General features: G+C 32.5%; 1 protein-coding gene across 2 annotated transcripts; it reads right to left on the reverse strand.

The window, feature by feature from the left end:
• Positions 1-1,628: 1,628 nt before the first annotated feature.
• LOC108328529 (aspartic proteinase PCS1) lies at positions 1,629-3,361 on the reverse strand. Of its 2 annotated transcripts, XM_017562408.2 has the most exons (2): positions 2,559-3,361; positions 1,629-2,489 (listed from the first exon to the last, which is right to left on the reverse strand). In XM_017562408.2, the coding sequence occupies exons 1-2, from the start codon at positions 3,268-3,270 to the stop codon at positions 1,825-1,827; spliced, it is 1,377 nt and encodes a 458-aa protein (XP_017417897.1). In that variant the 5' UTR covers positions 3,271-3,361; the 3' UTR covers positions 1,629-1,824. The 2 variants fall into 2 exon arrangements, with proteins under 2 accessions (XP_017417897.1, XP_017417896.1); XM_017562407.2 differs by having other exon boundaries at positions 1,629-3,361.
• Between the last annotated feature and the right edge of the window lie 15,010 nt (positions 3,362-18,371).

The raw sequence follows: 18,371 nt of genomic DNA on the forward strand, positions 1-18,371 counted from the left end.
CATGGAAACCCCTAAGCCTCATAACTTTATTCTTCCTTAGCATCAAACCCTCCGTTGGGATAACCCAACAACCATAAATACATTCATAGGGAAAACCCAACATACATATACCCTTGCCCACAAGAGCAACAAACAACCATAATCATAATCATATAACATATATCAACAAGGATTATTAATCAAAATAACCAAGAGCACATATAATCATATAATAATTAACAACAAAGGTAAGTTTCTCATACCTTAACCAATTCTAGGACTTTGTCTATACTCTAAAACACCATCAATCTCTAAGATTTGCAACAACTTTTCCTCTTCTCTTCCTAAAACTGCTTCTCTCTCTCTCTCTCTCTCTCTCTCTCTCCCTATCTCTCTCTTTTTCGTTTTAGGTATAGGTTACAATTATGAACCCTAGTTTCCCTTTTCTCCTTTTTTTTATCTTTTCTTATTTTATCTTTATCTTTTTAATTAAAATAATATCAACAACCACTAAATCTTTTAAATTTCAGATTTATCTCCTTTTCTTTTCCTTTGTACACCCCCATAACTTAATTTATGCACTAATTAATGAGGGTAAAATGACATTTTTGCCCTTAGGACCAAAATACAAATTAAACCCAAAAGTACTTTAACTCTCTTTCTTTCTAGAATTTGGTCCACATCTATTCAATTCTAAATCATCCTTCTACCCTTGATCCAACACATCATATTAATAAAACACACTATCCAAATCATTCAAATAACAATATACCAATCATATGTTCCACTTAATCAATAATAACATTAAATGATAAACATAATAATTATAATTTTAGAAAACATCTAATCATCAAACATCAATTATCAAACAATAATATCCAAGTTTCATGACCACATTATTTCTTAATTATCACATTTTCCTAGGGTCTTATACTATACACATAATAGTCTCATATCGCTTAAGAGTTAGAACCAAGTAGAGCGTAAATACTCATTCCTCCTTCAACTCTTCGCTACCTCTTTTAAGAACAAAACCATGATAGGAGTTACAAGCTCCAAAGTGGATAATATCTCGAATGCAGTAATTGACCTTAAATATGTTATCTCAACGAAATTAGGGTCAGAACATTGACATCATATGTGGGGACAAAAACTGTTTTAACTCTCAACTAGGAATTTTTTTTCTAATACACATAATAGTCTCGCATCGTTTAAGAATCGAAACCAATAACAGTTTAAATATCCCTTCCTCTTTCAAGCATCATATACACTTTTAAGAAACTGTGACGAAATTTACAAATTGAATAATATCAATAATATTTAATTAATATAATCTCAAATTGATTTAATATCATAACTATAAAAAAAATTAACACAATAAAATTACAAGAAAAACAAATTAAAAAATACGACATGAAGTTGAAGAGTTTTAGTATTATAGATTTTCTCTATAAAAAAAAAGTCTGGTAATAAAATAAATGTCCTTAAGAAAATATATAACTAAACATAAAGAAAGTGTCAAAAGAGGAATATTAATAGCTATTTTATTTAGTTATTGAAAAAAAAAACAATGAAATGTATAAACTGTGCATAAAAAAAAAATGGAATGTATAAAGTTGACAATTGATGATAGTGAAATAAGAACAATATTAATTTAGAATTTATCTATTTGGTTACTAAAAACAATCGAACAATGGAATGTACAAAGTAGACTCTCTTTAAAGCTTTCCCCTAAAACACTCTTTCCATGGGTTGGCCACTCCAATTGAATTGAATGAAGTTGACCAAACCCCAACAATAAATTATCCTCTTTGGACCACACACTAACGAAGTAAGTAGGCTTACTCAGCCCAAGCCCAGTAACTTTTGGCCCACCAAATCGCATTGTGCATGAGCCAGCCCAACCCTTTGTTTCACAAGATCAAACTCCATCCACATATTCTGTTGTTGGTGATGACCAATTATAAATGCCTCAACACCAAGCAGATCCGAATTCCCAAAGGTGAAGCAATAAACCGAATCATTACCCCGAACCAAATCCGGTACCCGATATAAAAGTTGGTCACCGGAAACCCGCATCTCGGCCCCTTCAAAAACCAAACTCACGCTTGGTAACTCGGGTAATTCGGACCGGTTCATGGGCACCCTGTAACAGAGATCCATTGCTATCTGAAATGCAAAATTCGGATCGTCCAACACCCTCAATGTACCATTTGTTTGGTTCAAGAACTCATCTCTCAATGCATTATAAACCGGGCCAAGTAAGAACGTAAATTGGGTACCCAAATCAAACATAGTTTGACCCGCTCCGGTGTGATCTGGAACAAAAAGGTTATCCGATATGTTTAATAATTTATCCGAAACCTTAATTCCTTTGAACCGAACCGTGTACGCAGACCTGTCGAAATAAGGTAAAGGAGTGGATATTTGAACCAAGGAGGTATAATTTAACGACCCGCCCCACGATAAATTGGACTCCCCGAGAAGTAAAATGCCCGAAAAATCAGAACCTGAAATGCAGTAGGAGAATTTGGGAGTTTTTAATTGAGAAACCAAGGAGAGTGACCCGAGGTTCATACCCATTAACCCGGTTGTGTTGGAATCGGATTCGGAGTTAGTGGTGTAGGACGAGTTCATGCAGCCGAATATAACTCCCCGGTTAACGGAGGATCCGAAGCGTAGTGTGTCCGAAGCGAGATTCCCTTCCGAAGAGGAAGCGTCGGCGTAGGAGAGAGTCGCGTGGCAGAGGTTGTTGGAGTCGCAGGAAGCGGGTATGGGAAAATCTCGGGTTCGAATCGTGCAGGTTGATGAAGAGCACGGGATTGGCGAGTAGGTGGAGGAGGCATTCGGATTGAAAAAGGGGTCGGGCATGAGTGGGTTTGTGTTTGTGTGGTTATTGCAGTGGAGCCATGAGAGTTCGCTTCCTGTGTCAATGACCATGGAGACGTTCTGTGGGGGTGTGCCAACTGTGATGGAGATTGTGAGGCTAACGTTGTGGTTGAATCGTAGCTTGTTGGGTGGTCTTGGGAGATACCCAGATGGAATCACTTGTGATTTTAGTGGCAAAGTTAGAGTCTTGGCCTCAGACGTGGTAAGGGATGTTCGTAGGATGAGGATAATGGCAAGGCTGAAACATCGGGTTAAAACGGTGTGGTTGGTGCATGTGGTTTTGGGTCTCATTATGGTTTTGGAGACTGCAGGGTTATCGGGTTTGTTTGGGTTTTTCGAAAGGAGGTTTGGACTAATTGTGGAGAAGTAGGTGTTGCAAATTTTGGAGGCAAAGAAAAGCATAGGAATTGCTTGAAGGTTTAGAGTTATAAGTAGGAAAAGTCTTAAGAAAAAGATCTGAGAAATAGCAGAGAAGACTTTGGTTGTACCTAAAATCTAGTTAACGTACGTCTCTTTCTTTGGTACGTCTATCTATTATATTTGTGTTCATTTTTACTATCTCCTTTGGAATTTTGTGGTTTTAACTGAAGATTTCACTTTTAAGGCACACGAAACTGAAACAACAATTTTAATGATTTTGTAAAAATAACCTTAGACAGCGATTCTCAAATATGTCTACCGCATCAAGTTTTAACCCTACCATATGGTAGTTGGACTTTCAAATTAATTTGAGATTGACGTGACTTCTTTTCTCTTTTGGACATGCAAAATGAAAGGTTCTTTGCTCCGTGTTGTTGCCGTTGCAGAATGTTGCACTTTGTCTAATTAAGACCCATAGTTCAAAAGGAATTTTTAATTTTTGCCTTTTAAAATTTAGGTTTAATACATCATTTGGTCCCTATTTTTGGGGGTTTTGTTCAAAATGGTCCCACCTTTCGAAAAAGTTCAGTAAGGTCCCATATTTTGGTTTAAAATGTTCAATTCGGTCCTTTTCGTGGACGGCGTTAGAAACTTAACGGTGGTGGTGCCACTGTGACGAAATTTGAGTGAGCTCTTATGTTTTGATGGTTACGTGGCACTGTAAATTGGGGAAATATCCTAAATTGGGGACCCTAAAGTAGAAATTAGAATCAGAAGCCCTAAATTGGGGAAAAATCCCCAATCTTCTACTGCTTCTTCTTCATCTCTACTCCCTGCAACCTCATCCAGACTAGACACACCTTCTTCACATTCCGAACCAGCACTGCAGCAACTGCGGTGAACACTCTTCTCTACTTCTTTTTCTCCTTCGCTAGACGATTGATTTCAGCTTTTGCTTGGTTCAGCGGCCACTCCACGGTATTGCTAGCTTTGTCAAAGGCCAACATATCTTGCAAACCAAAAAACCTCCTTGTAACATTAAGGGAAAGTCTCATCCTCCTATCCCTCAGTCCCCTGCGGTGTTGTTGGAGGGAAATATGAGAAAGACTAACCGGTTGAGAGTCGGGGTTTTGATATTGGGGATTTTTCCCCAATTTAGGGTTTCTGATTCTAATTTAGGGTTTAGGATTATTAAAACTTTAGGGTTTTCCCCAATTTAGGATATTTCCCCAATTTCGCCACAGTGGCACCACCACCGTTAAGTTTCTAACGCCGTCCACGAAAAGGACCGAATTGAACATTTTAAACCAAAATATGGGACCTTACTGAACTTTTTCGAAAGGTGGGACCATTTTGAACAAAACCCCCAAAAGTAGGGACCAAATGATGTATTAAACCTAAAATTTATCATAGATTTCTTTAAATTCTTAAACTTATAATTATTATGTACTTAAATATAAATCAATATTTCAAGAGAAAAATAAAATGTGAATACGAAAAACTATTGCATACGTACGAATGCAAAATCAAAATCAATTATTATATAAACGCGTTGTATTTTATTAGTCACTTTAGTAAATTCTAAACAGCGTTTGTTTTGTAATTCTTGTTTTTCGTAAAGTTATAAATTTCTTAGCATAGATTTGAGGTAATAAATTTGGTTAAACTTGTTTATGTTTGATCAATTTGAATCGGTGGCATGCATTGCTTTCTATTGAACATTGGAAGAAATAAACAATATCAATCAAATTATATATAAAAAAGATGAATCTATAGATCAGATTTATCATTATTGATTGAAAAAATGACCTATGATGATCCAAAGACATTCTAGTACTAACTAACATCACAGCATTTATAGTGAAGGGTTTCAAAAAGCTTAGTTGTTTGCTTACTTTACAAAGGAATATGATGATGATGGCACCCTTGTGGCATAAGCATATATTTATAAAGGCTGCTTTATGAAGTTATCAGCCATTCTTAGTTGTTGTAGATGCCAAGAAACTATCTTAAGGCAAAGCATGTGATGCATTTCTTAAACGGAATATGGATGTGTTAGATCCAATCAAAATATTCTTAAGTTCGAAATTCGTATATATTTATATCTTCTCTACTTCCTTTTTAATACTAATATAAATGTACAATATATCACCTTTTTATATACTAAACATCATTCTTGTATCAATGGAAGTTGTATTATGTGAGAATGAGATATTTTGAAGGTTTTATAGAAAAAAATGTAAACTTGAGAGAATAAGAGAAATAATACAATAGTACAATAAAAAATAAAATTAAGATGCAATTAATAAACCTAAAATATAAACTTAAAAACAAGAACTTGTTCTTATAGATTTATTGAATTAACTAATGCTCAATTGAATTAGTAAAACATATTAATTAAATTTTAGTTACTAAAAGCTTTTAACGCTCTTATTTGCTTTAGGAATTGAAAACTCCAATTTTTTGTTTTAGAAGTTCAAATTTGTTTACAAGCATTGTCTTTATAAATATATCAGTAATATGATATTTAAGACTTGTAGTGAACTAAGTTTATTTCTTCATTTTGTTATATCTCTCTCAAAAAGTATAGCTTGATGTTGAAATGTTTAGTCCATGACATAATGTTTGCAATGACAATTATTGCTTGATTGTAAAAAAAATAGTTTTGTTCTATTGCAAAACTAAATATCTTAAAATCTTTTTAACCATAAAGTTTGATTTAAAGTTCGTGCTACTGCTATGAATTCAACTTCATCAGTTGATGATGCTACAATCTCTTATTTCTTTATGCACCATGAGAAAACTCTCTAGCCTAGATTGAAACAATATCTTCAAGTACTCTTCATGTCATCAATGGATCCAAATCAATCACTATTAAATAATCCATAAAACTTTGAATTCTTGACAATTCTCAAATTTGACACCATAATCAATTATGCTTTTCAGCATATCTCGATATTTTGTTTGTTGTTTTTAAATGCATTTCACTTGCACAATACATATTATGAGACAAGAGGCTTACAACAAATAGAATGTCTAACTTTTTCATAGAGATATACATTAAACATCCAATCAAGTTCCTATGATATCCTTAATCAATTTTATCTGCATTCCTCAATTTAAAATTTCTTCAATTTTTTCTTTATATATTTTCTTTGACGTGTTAGAACGTCATTCTCACTTTGTTTAATCTCAATTCCAAGAAAATAAGTTGTGAGACATTACTACAAAATTGTGCATAGACAACACTCTTTTTTCTCATAGACAATGCTTTTTAGGTGTTGGCTATTTGAGTGTTGATATAAAACACTTCTGAAAAAATGTTATCTATTGACAACCACTAACAGAAAACACTTATTTAAAAAAGTGTTGTTTATTGGTGGCTATTAATTGTTGACTTACTAAAGCCAAAGTCTTTGTTTCAATCTTCATCAACTTATATTTAATTTAACCTCAAACATACCTCTTCACCTCTAAGAATGAACATGTCGAACAAATTATATATTTTTGACATACTAGGAAGAGTTGATACTTAAATTGAGAGTTGTGAATCTAATGAGTCTCGAACCATGAGCTATCTATGTATAAGAGACCTAAAATCACCACCAACCCAAGATCTTTCTTCTTATATATTACTCACCTCACTCATCTCCCCTCACAATATGAGACTCCTAACCTTGTACTTAGATTCCTCATAAGTCCAATAATGGATAATACAATCGCCTCAAAAAACTTAACTAGGATAGACTCTAAATAAGTTTAATACCATCTTAATAATAAGTTTATCTCTAACTCAATCTCACAAAATTGACTTTAGTAAAGTTTACACTCCATTTATATATTGTGATTTAATCATATCCCTAATTCACATGAAATATCCAATATACATTTTAACCATTATCAGAACAAAAATTTATTCCCAATTTTCATGATCTCAAACTTTTAACCAAATTTGAATAAATATTAATTTTCAGTTTTCATAAGTTTGAATTTGATTTTATTTGAATATTAAAAATGAATGATACATTATATATTTATATATAAGTGTCATTAACAATGTCTTCCAATTTAAATTTATAATAATCAAAACATTCACATGTTAAGTAAATGACTCAAATCACTTAAACTCTTGAGTCTTGATTGAACACTTATTCACTTGTTGTTTACTATTTATTCAATATAGCAAAACTTAATTATGATTAAAAGAAAACCAATTCTTAGAGTTGGCCTAAAACCAATGCATAGGTGGAAAATCGACGCTAGTTGGCAACTAAAACGGTGGACAATTAAATAGTAGCTTCAACTATTGGCAAACGCTCATAGTGTGGATTAAGCGGACACTAATAACATGAACTAAGAAGACGCTATAGTAATGTTGGCTAAGTGGACGTTAAGTGGACATTAATAACAGTAACTTTAAAAAAATCATAATATGAGAAAAAATATAAAATAAAGAACGAAGCGAGTGAAGAATGTCGATGAAAAATATTTGAACAAAAAAGAAGTATGAAGTAGGTGAATGTAGATGAAGAATATAAATGTGAATGAAGGGAGTGAATATGAATGAAGAAGATAAGTATAAACGATTAAGATAAGAAGAAGAATGTGAATGACTAAGTTAACGTCCATTAAGTCCATAATAACCTTATTTACTTTTAATATATTTTTTATAGTTAATATCTGACAATAATTTAAGTAAATATAATCTTAGAAACAAACAAAATTAGTGTTTAATAAGTCAACACTAACCTATTTGTTTTTAATATCTTTTATAATTAGCATTCGTTAAATTATTAAAATAGATAAGTTTAACATCAATGTTAATCTTATTTATTTTTAATATTCTATATAGTTAACGTATGATACTATCTTAAATAAATATAAATATTAAAATTAAATAAATATTAAAATTAAATAAATATTAAAATATGTTAAATCAACACTAATCCAAATATTTAAAATTAATTTTTTTATCTTTTTAAAAATTTTAAATTAATCACGTGTGCCACAATAAAGTTAACTAAAGAGATGGGAAAAACATTTTAATTTGCCTGACTTTAATATTTAGAAGCTAAATTAATATTTTCTTAGTGTACTATGTTTATATATATATATATATATATATAGATAGATAGAGAGAGAGAGAGAATAAGAACACAAAAACCTATAATAGAAAGATATAATTAAACGTATCATATACGTTCTGAAACTAATTTGATTGTCGTTATTTATTGTAAAATCAGTTCTTACTTAAACGTTGGAGTCGTATCCGACATATGGGAACTTCAAAGAGCTAAAATCAAGGATGATTGGACACGTATGTAAAGTTACTATCAGAATCCAATAAAAAGAAAACTGAAAATGGGAGCATAGTGATTGAATTTACGAAAGAAGCATTCCTATCCTTGGCATTCAATGCCTAAACAATAATTTGGAGTGTGGCTGATGGAAGATGTAGCACGAAAAACTACTATAAGTCAAAACGCTAACGAAAATTTAGAACACTAATTAATTAATGGCATCACTACATTGAACAGTTCACAAAATAAAAAGATGACAACACGTCTTCCTTCCTATTTTTGGGTGACGGCAACTAAAGTTTAAAGCTCCTCACATGTTGTGTTGTATTGCTTCAGGACACAGCAACATGGTTGGGTCCATATCCAGGTACCAATCCATCTTCAATAAGTTCCAACTCCATCGTATCAGATTCTGTTGCAACATATGTCTTGATTAAAGAAAAAAAAAAGAATTTTTAGTGATTATTATTAACTGTGTATATTTGACATTTAAAGTTTTAATTTACATTAATGATTTTAATCAATATTTTTTAAAGTAAGCATTTTTATTAATTGTGTTAAAAAGTAAACTTAAAATCTAATTCAATTATACAAAATCGGTTTATAAAATGAGGTTTGCATAAGACTTCCAACATACTCTTTTTACACTAAGGTATATATCTCGTGAGTAGGACTATACATTAATGTTTGGTTCTATAGCGACCAAATAGTAAGTAAAATAATAGACCTAAAAAATAATAATTTTTGTTAGGATAAACTCTAAATCATGACACATATACCATGTTTAGAAGTAGACTTTAATCCTAACTCAATCCTACAAAACCGACTTGTAATGTGATATTTACACTTATATATTTTAAACAAATATTATCACTAGTTAATGTAGGACTTTTAACAAATATTTTTAATCATAATAACTTTTCCCAACAAGGTTCATAAATTTAATTATTGTAATTTGAAAATACACGTATATCTTACCTAACTACAAATAAATTGTATAATTGAAATTCAATAATAAATCCTATTTTTAATTTCAACCATGCTTATTCACCTTGCAAATAATTAAATTGGAGTTCGAGCGTGGTGTTGTAAAATATTATTATTTTATTGCAATTGAAAGTTGTGCAATGTCCATAAACTTTTCCAACGTTAATATTTTATTAATTAGCAATAGTTAAATTTTTTAAGTGCTGCAACGGTCAAATTATTTATTGCTTTTATTGTCTTTTATTGATTTTATTCTTCCCTAGCTCTACAAATAGATAGCTCTTTCTCCATTCCAAAACACACCAAAAGGAGTCTTCTCTCCTTCTCCTTTCTTTTTTTCCTCTTCTAAAATTATTCTGGATTTATTTTATACTCTTTTTAGAGATCCTTCTTAATTTTGAGATTCTCAGAGATATTCTGGAAAGTTCCTGTTGTATCCTAGGGGACTTGCGCAATACACCGCATATAAGTCTTTAAGGACAATGAATCTACACGCCTTAGGAAATATTGTTCATGATTATGTCAACTTTTATACAACAATCTTAAGGACTTATGACTAACATCAACAACTCAATCCCAGAGGATCAAAACTTTGTTTTCAGAACTCAGACAATGTTTGCGAAACCCATAACTTCCAGAGGCTGCCAAGGTGATTGCAACAACGATGACTTCTGATCGCATTTGTAAGGACCGCAGATGAGGACGAAGAAGATGAGGTACTTGAGTAAATTTTCGTAGACTTTACCTACAAAGAGAAAAACACAACCAGGTATTTTCTCGTTTACCAATCTTAAATATTTTAAAATTGTGGGGGTGTAGGTAATTTTACTTAATTACTCGAAAAAATAAATTTTGGCTTTTCACCTAATGATATTGATAGTATTATAAATTTGAAAATGGTGATTGTGTCATTATATATTTGTATGTGGATGACATCATAAATTTTGGTACATGCAATGAGATTGTCGCTAGAACTAAAATGTTTTTAGGATCAAATTGTGACATGAAAGACATGGGTGAAGCCAATGTGTTTTAGGTATTAGAATCATAAGGAAGGGAGATAGTAATGAGATTGTCGCTAGAACTAAAATGTTTTTAGGATCAAATTGTGACATGAAAGACATGGGTGAAGCCAATGTGTTTTAGGTATTAGAATCATAAGGAAGGGAGATAGTATATTATTATCCCAAGAACAATATATTGAGAAACTTCTTAAGAAGTTTAGGTTTTATGACCTCACCAATGAGTACCCCTTATGATGCTAATTTCAAATTAATGAAAAAATATAGGAGAATCATTATCTATAAAATATAAGAAAAAAATATAGGAAAAATATGAGATTGACAATAACAAAATAATATAAGAATACAAAACATGTCTTGTACAGTGTAGGAAGTAAGTATATTTAACCATCCATGGCTAAACTCTGGTTAAAAATTTCAAGTTGAAAGGGAGGGAAAATACTTTTGAAATTCAAATAAATGATTTATTCCAGTGGTTAGGATGAGGTCCATGCTTCCCATGCTTGAGCCACACTCCTTATCTTAGTGTTAAACTTTTCATGCCTAATGTTCTCCCTTAACTTTTGCTTTCTTTTGCCTAAGTATTTCATGGGCTTCAAGTGGGTTTAGACACCTTGAAATTGTTCCTTCATACATTTTCTGCCAAAGTCTACACTCTCTAGCACTTATTAAGATTAATACACCCTATTACAACTCGAGCTAAAAATTATTATTTGAACATATTTTATAAATAAAAGAAAAAGATAAATCATATATATTATGAGTTCAAGAAATGTAAAATAGAGAAACCAAACAATTATTTTTGTTAATAAGGATATATTCTATTGCTATGCTTCTTATTTTCCTTCTTGGAATGTCATGTTATTTTTGTTTTTATTTATCTTAAGTCATGTAATTGTTATTCTTCATTCCCTCTTTTGAATTAAATTTATTTACAAATTTATAAAATCTATGTCAAAGGGAGTAAGATAACTCACATCAAATGTAAAAAGTACGATAACTCACATTAAATTTAGAACTAATTTTATAATCATGTTGTAGATCAAACTCATATGTTATTATATATTCTCTTTAAGACTTTGAAATGTCCACTAAATGTTGGTTAAAGTTTAGACTTCATTGAGAGGGAAATATTTTCTTTCTTAAGTCAAGTCAAGTCCAATATCCTTGTTCAAGGATGATTTCATTTTTTTCTCTTATTGTCATGTTTATGAAATATACAAGGAAACACTAGGGGAGGTGTATAGTGTTTTCTAGAACTTTTTGCAAAGGGTGTCTAATGAGTTTTCTAAGGATTACCAAATAAGTATATTCTTCAAATGGTGTTAAAAAGAAATTTAATAAAAGCTTTTAAGGAAGGAAAACAATAAAAACTTGTTTTTTACTGGTTCACTCAACTTAAGTTACGTCCAATTCTCCCTCAAGAACTCCTAAAGGGTTCCACTGATTTTATCAAAGATTACAATGAGTTTGACCCACTTTTAGTTACAAGTATTATTACCACTTATGATCCCCTAGTCAATCATGACTAGTCCGAGTATTATAAACTAGTCTTTGTTCCCATAGTCAATTTGACAACCACTCTTGATTCCCCTGGTCAATCCGGACTAGTCTAAGTTTACTCACTTCTGGTTGTTGAGTATTATGACCACTCTTGATTTACAAGTGTTTGATTAAAAAACTAAATCTCATTGAGAGGATACTTAATCATAACAACACATTCCTTAATTCTTGTAATTTCTTTCTCTCTCTCTATGGATAAAAGCATCAGACGATGTAAGCTCAGAGCAAAACACTTAATTTTTTATGACTCTCTAGTTTTCTCTCTTCTCTTTTTTGAGCATTTACGTTTAGACGCTATGAGCATGAAGAAAAAAAATCATAGTAGATATTCAACAAAGGCTTACTTTCCTTTTATTCTATTTTATTCTCTTCTTTTTTCTTTTCTTCTCTTATTTTTTCTTCTCTTCTCATTTTTTTCTTTTCTTTTCTTCTTTGAAGGCTTCAGACGTTATAAGCTTGGAGATAAAGTAACAAGATAGGTATGTGATGATAACTCTTTTCTATTTTCTCTTCACTCTTGCTCATTACTCTTCTCATTTTCTTTTATTAGAGCATGCTTCCACTCATTTGCTCATATCTTCATCATTTCTCTTAGGTTGAGGAGCATTAAATGATATGAGCATTCAAATAGAGTAAAGCTGGTATTCTAAAAACTTCCTTGGATATACTCTCTCTTCATTTTTCACCTCTTCTCTCTTTTATTCCAACAACTCTTCTTCTCTTCAGTTAATCTTCTTTATATAGACTTTTTTGAGAGATGACTGTTGGACATTGAGTTGATTCCATAGTAGCCTTCATAGCCTTTTTAGATAGCTTGATCAGACTCGGGTCTACGGTCTAGACTAGCAGAGCTTTTTGCGTAAATAGTTTGTACGATCTTCCTAGGCAAGAGGCCTTGATGAATCATTTTAAGAATGTCTTCTTATCTCTCAACATTTTTCTGACCTTTGTGTAGAGCTTCTTAGTAGAGCTAGGTGTTCACCTTTCCTGCACAGATAAAGAGAGCAAAGCTTGCAATCACAAAAGCACTTTTCCATACAACATTAAATGTTCTATTTGTTAATGATCATACAACACATTACGTGTTCTGAGCATGTCAACATCACTTAATTAATGCATCATTTGTCATCAAGTTGACTTAGATGAAGTAGATGATATATTCTTTAGACGTTTGTCTTATAAGAAAGTTTACATAATCTTGCGTTTTTGTTTGAGCGAGGTTATTTATCAATAGATCATACTCATGTTGTTTAGTTCAGACGCTATAGACTATAGATACTCTGTTTGGAATTCTACATCGTTTAGCATAGGACTAAGTTATTGTATTACTTAATGGAATAACAATCGTTTATTCCAACATGCTATGCTCTTGTGATGTGTGATGTATATATTTCGATAATGTTTAGTGCATCTTTTTAGATATTACACATGACATACTTTGTCAAACGGTTAGTGACACACCCATTTTGACTCTGAATGCATAAGTGTTGAGTATTATTTGATAAACATCAAAACATGGTTTGCTAGACAATCTAGCTTTTAGACGATCTTGTCTTAACAATTTCTCCATTTTTTATGTTTATCAAATACACATGCTAAACGAAATATATTTCATGACGATTTTGAAAACGTTTAAATATTGTCAAGCAAATTTCTATTTGATTAAACTATTTGCATTTTTAGGTGTTCTCCCCCTTACTCCTAGCTCCCCCTGAATTGTTTGACTATCATTATTTATCATACTATCTTGATGTTTTCTCCCATTTACCAGTTTCCTCCTTCTTGGTATTTCTACCAGAGTTTAGCATCTTAAAATTCTCCTTCTTATTTGATAAAGATTAAAAAAGGGTTAAAAGCACGTGACAATTATGATTAATATTAATACTTCGGGCTAGAGTAGAAATAAAGTTAAACATGTTATAAATCATATGTGACTGTCATAAGTTATAATCGTTTGAGTATATGCAATGCATCAATATAACAGGGAAATTATCAAGATATGAATAACTCAAGACATTAGAGCAGGTGAGTAAAATCAATGCTTATATAAAAAATATGTATCAGAGTAAACGGGAATGTATAAGGATAAGTGTCAAGAACATCCTAATCTTTTAAAGATGTCATTCTTCCTTGAGATGACATGACTTCCTATACATCATTATTCAGTGCTTTGAGGGAGATAGAAGGGATGAAGGTGGTTGGGTTGAAGGTGATAGGGTTGAAGGTGGTTTGTATGGTTGAGTTAGGTGTTTGAAAGAGTCTTTGGCTTAAGGTAGTGAGGGTGTTGACCATTTCTACAAATTTTGCATTGGTATGAGCATAATGTTGTGCTATCATTTTGTTCATATGGTTTAATAGAGCGATGGAGGCAGGGTCATTTGGTAGACCATGGTTTAGTGAGATAATGGTTATGGGTTGAGGCTTAGATGTGACTATTTAGAGGGATTGGTGGAATGATTCTATTTAAGAGGTTGAGAGTGTAGGCTGATGGATGGTTGTGATTATTTGAGAGTTAGGTTGGTAAGTTAGATTGTTGGTGGTGACATTGGTCTAGGTGGTGATGTAGCTTTAGGTGATTCAATGATGGGGCCAGTTTCTTCTAGGGATTGGATGGCAACTTGTTGAGGTGGCGAGGTGGTGGTTGATTGAGGATTGTAAGGTATCTCCGTTAATCCTTGTAATTGTTCTTCCACAGATGGTACTTCACTAATAATAAGAAGCTTTAAGTACCATCTAGTGTCTTTTTCTACTGTTGCATATAGATTAGTCATCACCATAGATACAGAAGACTGCATGACAACTTGACTCATAACATCTTCAAATGATGTGGTATTTCCAATGACAAGTATTGAAGTCACAAATAGCATAGCTGGAAGCTCTCGTAGAAGGCGTTGATCATGTGCATTTTTGTTTACTAGGAAAGTAGCATTAGAATCATGAAAATGATGAATTTTGCATGGTTTTGTTATACATGGGCTAGATGGAATAATGCCTTCACCAAATTCTTCAGTAGAATGGTTACTAGACAATGCATGATTTTGTTGAGACTTATATGTGTAAGTGAAGATTGATTCTTGCCAATATAGGTAAGCATTAAGTTCATTGTATGAGGCATTAACATACTATTTCTTCTTTGGATTTGCTAAGATGGGTCTAGTAGGAGCTGGTCGTATATCCTTGATAGCCTCAACCTTTTTCATCTTTAACGGTCTTTTGTCAATGGCTGGGGTGCAATTTTATCAAGCACCACAAATACTTGCTTCGTTCGTTTGGAGGAAACTCTATTCTAATTTAGCAGCATGAAAAACAGGAACATGAGACATCTTGGATGATGACCAAAGGAATCAACATTTCCTCCCATATAAAGTCTAGTAAAGAATGAGCTTTGGACATCTTCTAGATATCGTTTGAGAGCCAATTGGATCTCTTCATTGTCTTCATAAATTTGTGTGGGTGGTGGAGATGAGGCGGCTAGTTTAGGCTTATTGATTTTGGATTCTACGAGGGGACATGTTACAATAGTGATTCCTAACGGTAATTTGTAAGATGGCATGCATGCGAATTTGGGATAGTGTTCATGTATCCATGTGGGTATGGGTAGGCGAACGATGGCATCTACTGGAAGGTTTTTGTAGGCTTCATATGCCTTTTGAATTTGGTCATTGGGATATGAGGTGGATGGTGTGGTACATTGCTTAAGATGGTGTTGAACAGGTGGGAAATCAGGTAGGTTTTGATGAGTGTAAAGGTAAGGTTATGGTTGGTAGCCAAGGTGATCTGGTAAGGTTAAAAGAGGAAAAGGGAGTGGTGTATAAGGCTTAGGTGTTTGTTTTTCGAATATGGGTACATTGGTAAGGACTACGGTGTGAGTGAGAGTAGGTTCAGTCTCTTGCTCTAAAGGGGTTTGGTCTTGTTCTATTTGTTGGCATGAGGTTTTCATAGGAGAAAGGGTTTGTGTTTGTATTTGGTTTGGAGGAGATGATGCACGAGGTGGTGACAAAAGAGGAAGTTCCTATTATTGTTCCTAGAGAGTGACAAATGCAATGACAAGAATGCTTATAAAGGAATCTCCTCAAACACCGTTTCGGATGATTGCTTAATGGTTATTTATTCTTTTCCTTTTTGGAGGAGGGGCACATAATTATCTCTTCAGAGGCAGTAAGGCACCTTTTAGCACGTCTTTGAAGCTCCTAGGTAGAAAGTCCATCATCATAGTTTTCAAATTCTTCAGGACGATCTTTAGTAGAAGAAGACATCCTCAATTTCTTTGCCTTCTTCATTTTCGACACTACTGGTCGAGTTCTTTTAGTGGATGCTTCACTCTTAGACATTTTGATCCTTTCAGCAAAGGTGGTGGAATTTTCACCAGACAAAGATTGTTCACCTCTATTTTGTCTTCTCCTTTTCTTTATCCAAAAGTCTTTTCCCATCAAAGTCTCGTTGATTTGACGAGCTCTTAATTTCAGGCTCATGAAAATTATTATCTTGGTAAGACCTGTAATCTTGAGAGTCTTCTTTTTGTCTAGATCCATGTGAAGTGGTGTCAATCTATTTTGCTTAGCATTGACAATCCTTTATACATTGAGTAGGGGAATTTTATCCAAATTCCTTTCCTTCAACTACATTTGTCTCACGTTGTTGATGTTGAACTTTTGTCCTTGAGAGACACCACTCAATAATATGTTGTTTTTGACAGAGAAAGGAATACTTGGGGACAACATGTGCTCAATGACCCCTTGCTTGACAATCATCTTGTATATCAGAGAGGTATTATAAAAGTTTAACACACATTTAGTTAAGCCCTTATTGGATCAAAAGAGATGGACGAGGATTATACGTAGCAGGTTAAATGGGAGGCCAATCATCATGTGGTAGATAATGAATCTGTCAAGTTTAGTAACATGGTCATTGGCCCTACTTTTGTGCAGAAAAGTCTTGAAGCAAACATGTTGAAGGACTTTTACATAAGAGCTTAGTCAACATACTTCATTTTGAAGTTTGCACCATAAGAAGTGCATTCAATGATTCCATTTGGAGTGTACATCTTATCCTATCCTTCTTTGTAACAGTTATCAAACCTAAGGCAACCTATAGCTTGAACAATAGTCTTAAGGTTGATGATCACTTCTTGTTCGATGACCTTTGAGACGAAAATTTGGACTTTATTTCAGCATTTGTCCAAAAATGCTTCACTAGTTCTAGTAGTACTAGAGTGACCCACTTAAAGTAACTTGTGATGTCGTAGCGATGAGCATCAAAGAGATTGTCATATCCATATGTTTTAAGACCCTTGAGGTCTACCCAGGGCTCAATATGAAATCTTACAAGTTTATCTTCAGTGTCATGGATGATAGAGACTTGTTTTTCTCCTGCATACACTTTATTGATGGAGATTGTAACATCATGTTTAGCGGACATGATGGAGGATAAGGGGTTCCTTTGGGGGAAAGATAAATAGATATCTATTCTAGATATTATAAAAAAGGAAGAATCATTGATGTTTGGTAATTGTGCCTCCTGCCAAAAGCCAGGATCCATTGAAGCAGTTAATCCCATACATAATGTCTGTACATCTGGTTGTACAAATTGCATAGTATCATAAATAGTTATTCCAAGTATTACCCACCCATGGAGAGTTTATAAAAAGAGACAATTCTTTATTCTCTTTCTCTATGCTCAGATATATCGTAATACTAATAAGTTGATTCGATATTTCACTATCAACATCTTGACAAAATTTTCTCTCTTAATTGAGGACGATCACTCAGTTAATTACTCTCTCAAACGACATTATAGTAAATTTTGATGCATTTTATGTTTAAAATATCATTTTACATATGTATATAAATATTGATGATATAATTATTTAATCATTTATATTTACATTTGAATATCTTGTGAATGGATTGAATTCAGTTGTTATGTTTGAATTTAATGTAATGCATCAAATGTTTGGGATGAAGATGGTTTGTATTATTAAGTATATGAATTCATTATTGAAAGGAAATGTCCTTGTTTCAATGGTCTAAATTACATAAATTAAACACCATTGTTACAATTACTTGTATAATAAAATTATCAAATTTATGCAATTAAATTCATATAAAGTAATAAGAGTCATGTAATACACTTTGATTGGATACACTTAATATAAATATTTCAAAAGATGTATATAATATTTTTTATACATTGAACTAAAATTAGTATTCTAGAAATACTTTAAAATGGATTTTATATATTTGATTTAATATAAATTTATTCGTTTGAAATC

This window comes from Vigna angularis, chromosome 2, assembly GCF_016808095.1.
Source record: "Vigna angularis cultivar LongXiaoDou No.4 chromosome 2, ASM1680809v1, whole genome shotgun sequence".
NCBI lineage: Eukaryota > Viridiplantae > Streptophyta > Magnoliopsida > Fabales > Fabaceae > Vigna > Vigna angularis.